Source organism: Bipolaris victoriae, assembly GCF_000527765.1.
Source record: "Bipolaris victoriae FI3 unplaced genomic scaffold scaffold_104, whole genome shotgun sequence".
NCBI lineage: Eukaryota > Fungi > Ascomycota > Dothideomycetes > Pleosporales > Pleosporaceae > Bipolaris > Bipolaris victoriae.
In genome coordinates, this window is record NW_014575288.1 from 94,820 (window position 1) to 106,742 (window position 11,923).

Sequence of the window (11,923 nt, forward strand, 5' to 3'; positions counted from 1 at the left end):
CGATCTTTTGGTAGGAATTTGTGAATTTGTTCGTATGGGGAATCTGGAATGACAGCATCAGGACACATCCGCTTGATGTTCAAATGATGTAGGATGCGGGAGAAGGAGGCTTGCATGGTGGCGCTTTTTAACTTGGAAATCAGCTACCACAATCATACTTTAGATGAATTATCAGCTCCAAGAATGCATCTTATTTCTGCAGCTGCAGCGACTTGCCTTCCGCAGATCAACTCGACCACGTTCTGCATTAGAACGGGATCATTCATTGACAGCTCTTTTTGCCATTCTCGATTTTCGTTCAGAATATCACACGCCATTGCTGAGAAGTCGGAGCGCTAGAGAAACTTTAAGAAAGAACATCTACGATCGATCGAGTATGGGTAGAAGAGAGGTGGAAAATGGTAACACGCCCAGACACGCTGAATGTCGACTGCTTCAGGACAGTACAGGAGCCCCGATACTTCAGGAAGGCTACTCTATTATGGAGCATAGTCTTTACATATCTGTCTCTGAAATTGAATGCTTGGGCAGATTGGAGATTTACTATAGATGTCTTGAATCTCAGGCCATTTGTCGTTGCAAGTCGCTGACGGCCGAGAGTTAAGCCGTTCAACGTCGTGGGATAGCGCTGACAAGCTGACAAGGGAGTGGATAAGACTAGCTCTTCCAAGTTGGGCTAGGTTTCTCTCCTTGGCGGACTTATGAAGGACCTTGTCGGGGTAAATCAGTCCGTTTTCCACCGATTACATGGTTGACTGCCTTAACATATACGACGAACAGAGAGGCTCAGCTGAGGCATCGAACGTTAGATTCGTATGCAACCCATGTCGCGGTGTATGTAATCAATGATCAACAGCACTACTGCAATGTCCGGATCGTTTCGGTTTCCGTGATTCCGGGTTTTTCGGCCATCAGCTGGCAAGAAATCTTCCCTTGATTCCTCGCTGTACCGAATACGAGTTTAAGATACACATTTATTTTATACCAACGGCCTTGAGAAGCTTATCCTTTTGTTCGTTGGCTGTGTGATTTTGTGCCTCGACGCCCTTGACAACGTCGCTCATGGTCTCGACTTCCTTGACACCTGTACCATGTGCAAAGTGCCAAAGCTCGTCTTCCTCATAGCGTACCTGGAAGGCTTGCCAGTTTTGGGCCTTTAGCAAATTGACGTGCTCGGTGACAGATGGGGATGGGCCCGAGTAAACGAGGACGCCTGGATAGCCTGGCTTGGTGAGACCCGAGACGGGAGGCGACGAGGATGGGGGCGAGAGGGCAAGTTTGCGCTTGTTGGTGTTGAGAAGGTGATGCAGCCATATGATGATTGTTTTTGGGGTATCAGAAGTGGCACTGGCACTCTGAGGGGGATTCAGATCCGAAGAAGCAGACTCGATGAGACGTTCAAAGGTCGCAACGATGGCATCGAGCGATTCCTCTCCCTCAAGTAGTGTCAACTCTGCTACGGCTTCTCTCAGACGTAGCCGCAAATCATTCTTGGCTGCATCCGTTGCAGAGATGATGTCGGGAAATCCTGAATCGGGATACGTCTCCGGTAAGCGAAGAAGGAAGGAGCAATGGCCATGATTGGTGAACTTAAACTCGCGGGAGTTGGGATTGTAGTGTGTGTGGTCGGGGTACATGGCCTGTAGTAGCTCGAGCTCAGTTTCAAGGCGGGCGGGTCCGTGGTCCGCCATGCTGAGGACAAGCGGAAAATTCTACCAGGCATGTACGTATTCACGTACGTATGTAATGGGCAGATTGTGGTGGTTCCCGCAGGCAGTCCAGGGGGGTTGGCGGGAGTGTGCGGTCCTTTTGCTCGGCTTCTCTTGCAAGGTGGGAGCCAATGGGTGGGCGTGTGTTGTGGGTGCTCGACTCCACCGTGTAGTGGTTGCGCCGGAGACGTGACGCGATCCCGATCCACCGGGGCCCGTGCGCGGGCTGCACCTGAAGATGGATGGACAATGGGTGGCAGAACGACGGGCGATAGTGCATGCCGCATAATTGATGAGAAACATGGTCAGTGTAGGGTGCATAAGTGGCGTCGTAACAAGGCCGGTATCTCGCTTGCGTCTCATCTTTGGCTTGCCGTGGCCGGGGTGAATGGACACACGCGAGCATGCTCGGGGGCGTTTGCATTGGCAGCAGGACAGGTTCCCGCGGGTAGAGAAGGGCTGCACGTGAATGTCTGTCCATGTACGCCCTCTTGCAAAGACACATGCAGAACAGGCGTTGTTTGTGTTCTTGTTGCTCGTGTTTGGAGGGCGAATGACTAGCTGGCAGCGAGGGTGTTGTGTTGTGCCTGGGCCGTATGACGGTGAAACCAGTCAATTAGGGTTCCCAAGGCGGCTAGCCGGAGACGCGGAACGTTCGCGCTGCCCGGTTCGTGTCCATGTGCAGGCGGCTTAGAGACATGGCGCCAACCACCCCCAGGCCCAGCAATGCCTCGACGACCACCTCTAGTGATCTGCAGTCGGATAAAGAAAACATTGGCTCCCTCGCCCTAGCCTTGCCTTCATCAATCCACCACAGTCCGCTGCTCGCGAGCCTCCGGAAACCCATCGTGATCTTGACCACCAGCTACTAAACCCTTGTCCCCAGCAATAAACAGCCTAGCAACCCGTTTGATAGTCTCACACCACCACCACAACTACAACCACTGCCACTATCACCAACATTCCCCCCCTCTCGCCATAACTCCCACTCACTGGTTCGCACCTGGCCTTGTATCCACGACTCCCTCACCATTGATACGGCCCATGAGCAGCCGCATCTTGGTCCAACATGAAGGCTGCTCCTCTCCTCGTCTCCTGGCACAATGAAAATGCCCCGATCTACTCTGCCCATTTTGAGCCACATGGAAAGGGCCGCCTAGCAACTGCTGGCGGAGACAACAATGTTCGCGTGCGTCATGCCACCAGACACTAGCCGCCAGCATCCGCTAACACCAACTACAGCTCTGGAGCGTCGAGACGCATGGCGAAGAGCGCAAGGTCACGTATCTGTCAACGCTCGTCAAGCACACACAAGCCGTCAACGTAGTACGATGGTGCCCCCGCGGTACTTCCAGGCCAATCCAGCATGCGCGCACCACGGCTAACATGTACAGGCGAAATGCTGGCCAGCGCCGGTGACGACGGCAATGTCCTGCTCTGGGTCCCTGCCGAGAACCAGACAACCCACACAAACTTCGAGGAAGGCCTCGAGGACAAGGAGACATGGCGAGTCAAGGCCATGTGTAGATCCATAGGCTCCGAAATCTACGACCTTGCTTGGTCGCCAGACGGCGTCTTCTTCATCACGGGCAGTATGGACAACATTGCCCGCATCTACAACGCTCAGACTGGTACGACATCTGCCCTTGCGCCACTCTCCCCACAGCTGCTCAATAACCTCTAGGAACCATTGTGCGACAGATTGCTGAGCACAACCACTATGTCCAAGGTGTGGCCTGGGATCCAATGAACGAATACATTGCGACGCAATCGTCGGACCGATCTGTACACATTTACACACTGAAGAACAAGGATGGCCAGTTTTCCCTGGCCCAGCACAGCAAGGTCACCAAGATGGATTTGCCTGCGCGACGAGTATCTTCAAATAGCCCTGCACCACCCGACTTTGGCGGCCGCGCCTCTTTCGTAGGGGATTCACTGGCAATCGGCTCGCCTGTACCCTCAATGCCTGGCACACCGCAATCGCTCGCCCTGCCAACTATGCACCCACCGCCGACCTCGCATAGCCGTCGCTCGTCGTTTGGCTCCTCGCCCTCGATGCGCCGCTCTGCTTCGCCAGCTCCATCCATGCCCCTGCCCGCGGTCATGCCCAATTCTCCCAGCATTGGCAGTATCGGTACTGGAATCCGAAATGCACCCATCTACTTCAACGAGACACTCACATCCTTCTTTCGACGTCTGACGTTCGCCCCAGATGGAAGCTTGCTCTTCACTCCAGCAGGCCAATATAAGGCACTGCACCCGTCTGTAGGCGAGGCGAAGCCGGCGGAGGACATTACCAACACCGTCTACATTTACACTAGGGCCGGTTTGAACAAACCTCCAGTGGCGTATTTGCCAGGTCACAAGAAGCCCTCGGTTGCTGTGCGTTGTTCACCCGTGTACTACACCCTACGCCAAACAGCTCCTCCGACAAGGCAAATCACCATTGACACCTCCAACATGGACGATGAGATCCCCTCTCTGCCTGAGCCGGTTATGCCCTCAAAGCCCCCGACATCGCACTCATCAATGGACCCACCACCCATTACAAGTGCCCCGTCACCCTCACCAAGCGTTTCAGCACCTTCACCCAAGCCTAATGAGAACGACGCATCTGCACCAACCGCGCCGCCCGCTGGGCCTGTGTCTGCATTTACGTTGCCTTACCGCATGATTTATGCTGTTGCAACACAAGATGCTATCCACATTTACGATACGCAGCAGCAAAAGCCGCTGTGCATAGTTAGCAACTTGCACTTTGCCACTTTCACAGACATCACCTGGTAAGAAATATAAAGACCATTCAGTTGAGAAAATTATTGACACTCGAAAAGGTCTAACGATGGATCCATGCTGCTAATGACATCCTCGGATGGTTTCTGCTCTTCGATAACATTCGCTCCTGGAGAACTGGGCGACAAGTACACAGGGCCATTGGCTGTCCATAATAGACAGCAAAATGTACCTGCCGCCATTAACACAGCGGCCAGCCAGGCATCCAATCATTCTACCCCAACACCCACGCCGACAACTGGGAGCATGTCAGCAACAGCAACAGCAACAGCACCTCCAATGCAAAGACAACCATCTGCAGGCTTCCCAGCATCTCCAAGCTCCTTTGTTCCCGCAAGACCAGGCAGCCCAACAAGAAGCAACTCGGTGTCTAGTATTGCTACAGCCTCATCATTTGCTCCTGGAGCGGGAGATCAAAGCAACATGAATGCACCAACACCAGTCATGTCATCAGTACCGAGTATTGCAGCAGCCAACTCTGGGCCGGTTCCTATGTGGACACCGCCTCTTACCCCTGCTCATGGTCAGGGTGGGTCGCATAGTGCCAGTAGCTCAGTCAGTGGGGTTCCACACATTGGTCAGGTCGGACGTAGAGAGAGCGAAAGGAGCGAATGCGATCGTGACGATGGAGCAGCGCTGTCTAAGAAACGAGATCTTAACCCTGTCGCAGAGGCGGAGACGGAGGACGTGCGAGAGAACAAGAGGCGGAGAATTGCACCAACGCCTGTTGAGTTGACAATGGAGGGGGAAGAAGCGATTGCGAGCACCGAGGAGGAGCAAACGCCTGGTCAATAGTAATTGTTTGCCGGGTTGAATTTCCTTTTCTAAAGCTTCTGCACTGCTTACAGCGATTCTCTAGCACGGCGTTTGGGACATGGGCCAGGATTGCGCAATCAGCCATGGCGCTGATGTTGAGCAACAGGGACATGGGGCTCTTCGACATCTTGGGTATTTTCCGGCAGTCATTATTTGTTTAATAAGAGTTCACTGTACGAAGATATGCACGGCCATGTTTTGAGATACGGGGCCAGAATGAAAGCAGATATATAACCAAATATTTATTGCAAGAGTTTGACAAGGGCAGTCCGGAAGGATTGCCGTGTGTCTCCAAGGCAGATGTGCTAGCGCCTTGCTTGCTGTAGTATGGCTTGCTTTTTTACCAAGAGATCCAAGACGGATCGGCTCAAATCTCTACCCTGTCAGATAGGGCCGCTTATCATGCCAGCCAACCACAGGGCCGCAACGATGCTCGCGGGCAGGTTCAGACGTTGCATTCGATGCAAGGTCGCAGTACAAAAGCGACTTGCGCATCGCTGGTGTCGAGGCCCGGGTTGGATGGCAAAATTCTTTTCCCCCTTCCTTTGACATCTTACTATACCCGCCGAGTCCCGTGTCCTGTAGTAGGTGATTTCCTGCATTCATCATTCTTTGCATCTTGCATTCGCGCTCAAGGATAAACCGCCAAATCAGCACGCTCACACACACACACACACACACACACACACACACATACACATACATACATACACGCGCGCGCGTACATTCGCCCAGACAGGTTGTGTCACACACATATAAGTGCAGGTATATATGTTTTAGTAGACACAAGAGATGGACGAACCAATGAAAAGGCCGCACGAGGAGCGAGATGCCGAACAAGGGGATGATAATGCACTACAGATGTACTACGGCGAAACGAGTAGTCTGGGCAAAAACGACATTTTGCAGCAAGAGCATACGGATCCGGTGCTAAATGCAAAGATGCATCTTGTTAATAATGCTATTGATGAGGTAAACTTGAAGTCTATAGAGAGAGAGAGAGAGAGAGAAAGTTAAAAGGGATTGAAACTAACAATGGTCGTATTAGATTGGATTTACAACATATCAATGGAAGGTAAGAAAAAAAAATCCTACTTACTACATTATCCCTTCCAATTCAACTTTATGATGATATCTTTTTGTTTTTGTTTTTGGGTTTCTTGAATGGAAAAGGATTAACCCAAAAGGCAAACAACAGTTATTCGTACTCAACGGCTTCGGTTACGCAGTCGACTCCCTAATCCTCCTCATCCAATCCATCATCGCGGGCCAAGCCGCCCTGGAATTCTCCCCGTCTTACGCCAACGGCCTGACCATTGCCGCCTACGTCGGTATGCTCGTTGGCGCGCTGTTCTGGGGACTCACGGCCGATATCATGGGGCGCAAGATTGCGTTCAATGTTAGTTTGCTGATTTGCTCGGTTTTCGCCATTGTAGCCGGGGCAAGTCCGAATTGGGAGGTTCTAGGCTTGTTTGTGTGTCTGAGTGCGTTTGGGGCCGGGGGAAACCTGGTGCTGGATACGGCGGTTTTCTTGGAGTATTTGCCGAGTAAGAGGCAGTGGATGCTTACGCTTATGGCGGGTTGGTGGGGTATGTTTTTGTCTCTCTCTCTTTTATGTTTGTATGAAGTTTGAGAGGTGAGTGTGTGTGTGTGTGTGCAATGGTGGTAACTAATCTGTGGGAATATTAGGTATCGGACAACTCATTGCGGGATTCCTGGCCTGGGGCTTTATTCCGAATTTCAGCTGTACGGACCCGGAAATCGATCCGTCGGCTGCGCCGTGTACAAAGGCGAATAACCAGGGTTGGCGCTACGTGTGGTATACGTCTGGTGCGCTCGTTCTGGTCATGTCTATTCTGCGCATCACGGTCATCAGACTGCAAGAAACACCAAAGTTTCTCGTCAGCGAAGGCAAAGATGCGGAGTGTGTGGAGATTCTACAGCATATTGCCGAGAAATATAATCGGCCTTGTAGTCTCACACTGCAGATGATGCAAGACTGCGGCACCACTGAGCGCGCGGCTGCACGACAGGGAAAGAGCAAATGGGGATTTGGAGAAGTTGCCATGCATCTCCGCGGTCTGTACGCGACCAAGAGAATTGGCATTTCCACCTCGCTCATCTGGCTCTCCTGGACACTGATTGGCCTTGCATATCCGCTGTACAACGTCTTTCTACCCGCATACCTGGCCTCGCGCGGCGCCGCATTTGGACAGCCCAGCCCATACATCACGTGGCGCAACTATACGCTGGTCAACTTTAGCGGTATCTGGGGTCCTGTGCTGGCGGGCTGGATGTGCGAGACGCGGCTGGGCAGGAAGTACACCATGGTTGTTGGTGCGCTTGTGACCATGGCCTTTTTCTTTGCCTACACGCAGGTGCGCACGGCGACGCAGAATGTTGCATTTACGTGTATTATCAATTTCTGCCTCAACGTCTATTATGGCACCCTTTACGCATATACACCGGAGGTTTTGCCGTCACATGACCGCGGGACGGGAAATGGTATTGCGATTGGATGCAATCGTGTCATGGGCATTTTGAGCGCGGTTATCGCTACTGTTGCTGATGTGAGTTTTGGGGGTTTCCCCCCTTCCCTTGCAAATTATGGGTGGGTTTGCTGACATGGACCGCTAGACTGGAACTGCAGTGCCGATATACATCTGCGCGGCTTTATACATTGTCATGGCGGGTATTGCGGCGGTATTTCCCTTTGAGCCATATGGCAAGAGGAGTTCTTAAGAAAAGAATGAGAATCAGACCTTAGCCCGACTACATTGACACATGCGTCGTTGAGTTGTTGGGCTCAATGGTGGAATGTCTCTGGCATCATGATATCGTTTGATGGGAAGTCTTCCTATTCGTCTGCTGCTGCTGCATGCAGATGGTTCAGTGTTGCATGCAGGGTCCAAGGCGTAAACGCTTTCAGGGTACGCAGCTGACGACGTGTAAACTATCCCAGGGTAGTATAGTGTGACACCGAAAGAATATATGAAAAGTATGTTTTCTCATGTTATTGACTATGTTAGACATGTCAAGTGTGTGTCTCCAAAGGGTGCGGGCATATGAGTTTTCATCCAGCCTTCGATTACGCTTACAATGTTGTCCATCTTGATGTTGATGAGTCATGACTTTGCTCACCGAATGCATGTACATAGTGCACAAGTCGTGGCTCAACGTTGTTGTCGGCACAAGGTCGGAGTTTCTTTTTCCCGCATGCTGTGTCTTTGGATTCGTCAGATCGGGCATTGCTTTTTCATTCTAGCCAGAGTCGCCGCAAGCGCGGGGATGCTCTCTGTTCTATTCCCATTGGTCCGAGTTTAGTCTGTTTGCCTGAGATGGTTTACAAGCCTGTGGATTGTGGCCTTGACCCAACCGACCGGTATCGTTTCGCCTGCCCTATCTGGAAGTGGCTAGGGTGTATGTGTGAAGGAGGATGCGTTTGTAAAGTACAATATTACCCATGTCAACCCATGGATATAGCTAGCACATAGTTTTCACAAAACCATTGTCACGTTGCGGGATGCTTTCCATGTGGCTGTGGAGTGGATGATCCGGCGACAGGGATGGGTTGAAGCATCAGCCACTGCAGTGCAGGTCCTAGTCGAGTACCCAACTAGGGCGAACCGTTATCCATGGTGCCAAGAAGCGTTGTGGGTAACTCAAATGTACCGCGGGGGATATACATATGCAGATGCTAGATCTGCAGTGATTTGCATCGTCTCCAAGAGATGCAATTGCACGAGCAAGTAAGCAAGCGAGGGAGGGGCATTATCAGAACCCCGACTTGGGCTAGTGATGCGATACAAAGGCGACCAGGCAAGCATGCAAATGAGAAAGGGAAATGAAAAAAAGGTTTACACCGTGTTTTCAGTACTGGGCTTAGCACTTGGTAACGTGGACCTTGCATAGCTGGCTACGCTTATTAGGCTGGTGAAGATGTGGGATATGGCCTGGCGAGGCGGGGATAGGTCGCAATGGGCTGTGTATACCGGGCAGGGCTCGGAGAGAATCCGGGCTCGGACAGTCGGATAGTTGCAAGTGCGATGGACAGAGCGACGGGTCGGCACAAAGGTTGTGAGAAAATAGGCCTTTTCCTACCGGTCCATCTTGATAGTATGTCGGATGTTGGGTTGGCATGTCGTAGCCCGAGTCCAGACGGAGTTAAGCACGTGTGGGCCGAGGGGTGACAGCGGACAGTATAGTGGACAAGACCTTGCTGCCAGCTGCCACGATCGGTCTGTCTGGCTGGCTGGCTGGCTGGCTGGCTGTACAGTATTGTAGGTAGTGGCCGATTTGCAGCCGGGGCTTGCCACAACCACCATGGGCTCGAGGCTACGGCAGGGCATAACGGCTGCTGGTGATTGGCGGGCGGAGGATGCAGCGCGTGGGCTCTGGAGCCGTATAGTACGTGGCTTTACTTTGCGCCTAGTGCTGACGGGCAGCACTGATCGACGGGCGCTGTAAAGGTTCCCCTTGTGTGCCATGTTGCCCTGCTGAGCTTCCACCTACCACCGTCCAGCCGTCCGGGGAATATGCCCGTTCAACACGGCTGCGCTGCCATCTGCCATGCCCTCATGGCAGGCGGGGTATCGCGGCTCCTCTGGCCTCGCATCTATTTACCAGTCTGTACATAGCCGTCTTGCATCCATCTACTACATACTACATGTGTACTAGACATGCGTCTGTGCTATGATTGCGAAGCCGCAGTAAGCAACGCATCCGCTGGCTGGGAATCCTGGCCTTTAACAGCTGCGGCATCAGCACCGGTCTTGCTGGGCTCATCAGCCATAGGCGCAGCCGCACCCAAAGGCAAGCGACCGCTGCTGTCTACATATATACATACATATATACATACATACATACATACATACATACATACATACATACATGCTACTTACGTAGCACGCTGGCCAAATGCGGCATGGCCAGCCGGGCATGCAGGCGTCGCACGCAGCCGATGCCGTGGTGGTAGGCAGAGTGACCAAGAATAAGATACCATGAAATAAGCAGCCATAGTAGCAGTCGCCTCGAAACCGTTTGCTGGGCTGGGGGATGCATGTGGGCTGCCGATGGATAGTAGTGGATGCTGGGTGCAGCAGGGCGGGCTGTAAAGCAGCGGGAGTGAGCACCTCTAAGCTCAATCCCTACCGCTGCTGCGCTCGAGTATAATAAGAGGCACATGTTCAGCCCTCTGGCGTCAGTCCTGCTGCTGCTCTCGGCGCAATTACTTTAGGGCGTATGCTCGCGCCCATCACCAACTCTTGCTTCCCTCCCACCCCCATCCCTCCTACACCATGGACTACAACTATTACGCCGCGCCCCAGCAGCCATACTCGCACCTCGTCGGCGCTGGGTCTCACCCATTCCCTCACTCGGGCCTCGAGCGGGACACGACACATAGCACTGTGAGTTTATTTTGTTTATTTTGTTCATTTTGTTTTTTTTGCTTCCCCAGTGGTGTGATGAAGGTTGTCGAGTCGGCCCTGCTTGCGTACACACTCACCATGACTAATCGGGGCGTGTACAGGAACCTCTTGACGCCGTCCTGTTTCCTACAGCCTACGATGCCACTGGTTTCACCAACGGCTTGCCGACCCCGCAACAGGAGTCCCCCGAAAACGCAACAGCAAACACTCCCATGGCTGCAGGTAGCGTAGACTCGGGCATTGGTGCCGAATTCGACGATGGCCGGATAAGCCGGACGAGGAGCAGTAGTGAAGAGAAGGATAATCTGACGCCTGCTCAGAGCAGGCGCAAAGCTCAGAACCGCGCTGCGTAAGCTCCAACCGTCCTCTCCCACCTGTCCCGCCATACACTGACCCTCTGGCCCGTCTACAGTCAGCGTGCCTTTCGTGAGCGCAAGGAGCGCCATGTCAAGGAGCTCGAGACCAAGCTCTCCGCCCTCGAGTCCAGCACCCACTCGCTGCAGTCGGACAACGAGCGCCTCAAGGCTGCCCTGCAGCGTGCCCGCACCGAGAACGAGATCCTGCGTGCCACCAGCGGCCACTCGCCTTCGTCCCCACCCCAGCCAGTAACCGCAAGCTATCCCTCGCCCGGCGCCCACCTCCTCCTCGAAGACTATGAAAAGGACGAAGAATACAATGTTCAGCCCCTGCCCAACGGCTCCGTTATCAACGCTGCTGGCAAGGAACACTCGCGTCAGGGTCCAAGGGGCAAAGAGGTCCCTGCCGCAAAGGCCTGGGATCTTATCCAGTCACATACGCTCATCAAGCAGGGCCTCGTAGATGTGGCCGATGTCTGTGAGCGGCTCAAAGGCTCCGCCAAGTGCGATGGTCATGGCCCCGTCTTTGAAGAGAGCGCCATTTGGCAGGCCATTGACGAGTCACGGCGCTGCGGAGGTGATGAATTGATATGATCTTCAGCCAGGCACGCTGAACCCTTCGTTTCTCTTAATACCCCCTTTCCCTTTCGTTTTACTGTCATGGTTTCTGGTGTTTTGGCGTCCGGTACATGACTGGCTGGNGGGGTTGTCTACTAAGCTGGCCCACAAAATCGGACACTTTCGTATCGCGGCGAGGCACATTTTGGGCGGTTTGTTCATGCTACGACACAGAATAGCGATAGGCTTGGTTCCTCGA

General features: G+C 53.1%; 6 protein-coding genes across 6 annotated transcripts; 4 read left to right on the top strand and 2 right to left on the bottom strand.

The window, feature by feature from the left end:
- Positions 1-376: 376 nt before the first annotated feature.
- Positions 377-604, top strand: COCVIDRAFT_109670 (hypothetical protein; the record flags this gene model as incomplete). The annotated part of the gene is made up of 1 exon (XM_014697197.1): positions 377-604. The coding sequence occupies one exon, from the start codon at positions 377-379 to the stop codon at positions 602-604; it is 228 nt and encodes a 75-aa protein (XP_014552683.1).
- Positions 605-974: 370 nt separating this feature from the next.
- Positions 975-1,691, bottom strand: COCVIDRAFT_109742 (hypothetical protein; the record flags this gene model as incomplete). The annotated part of the gene is made up of 1 exon (XM_014697198.1): positions 975-1,691. The coding sequence occupies one exon, from the start codon at positions 1,689-1,691 to the stop codon at positions 975-977; it is 717 nt and encodes a 238-aa protein (XP_014552684.1).
- Positions 1,692-2,778: 1,087 nt separating this feature from the next.
- Positions 2,779-5,300, top strand: COCVIDRAFT_109698 (hypothetical protein; the record flags this gene model as incomplete). The annotated part of the gene is made up of 5 exons (XM_014697199.1): positions 2,779-2,898; positions 2,952-3,054; positions 3,104-3,340; positions 3,394-4,495; positions 4,547-5,300. The coding sequence occupies 5 exons, from the start codon at positions 2,779-2,781 to the stop codon at positions 5,298-5,300; spliced, it is 2,316 nt and encodes a 771-aa protein (XP_014552685.1).
- An 813-nt stretch (positions 5,301-6,113) lies between these two features.
- Positions 6,114-8,063, top strand: COCVIDRAFT_30017 (hypothetical protein; the record flags this gene model as incomplete). Its single annotated transcript, XM_014697200.1, has 5 exons — positions 6,114-6,293; positions 6,370-6,396; positions 6,520-6,910; positions 7,011-7,891; positions 7,959-8,063. 5 exons carry the CDS (start codon positions 6,114-6,116, stop codon positions 8,061-8,063), a joined length of 1,584 nt encoding a protein of 527 aa, XP_014552686.1.
- Positions 8,064-9,418: 1,355 nt separating this feature from the next.
- Positions 9,419-9,808, bottom strand: COCVIDRAFT_19335 (hypothetical protein; the record flags this gene model as incomplete). Its single annotated transcript, XM_014697157.1, has 1 exon — positions 9,419-9,808. The coding sequence occupies one exon, from the start codon at positions 9,806-9,808 to the stop codon at positions 9,419-9,421; it is 390 nt and encodes a 129-aa protein (XP_014552643.1).
- Positions 9,809-10,618: 810 nt separating this feature from the next.
- Positions 10,619-11,700, top strand: COCVIDRAFT_30018 (hypothetical protein; the record flags this gene model as incomplete). Its single annotated transcript, XM_014697201.1, has 3 exons — positions 10,619-10,729; positions 10,852-11,099; positions 11,163-11,700. 3 exons carry the CDS (start codon positions 10,619-10,621, stop codon positions 11,698-11,700), a joined length of 897 nt encoding a protein of 298 aa, XP_014552687.1.
- Between the last annotated feature and the right edge of the window lie 223 nt (positions 11,701-11,923).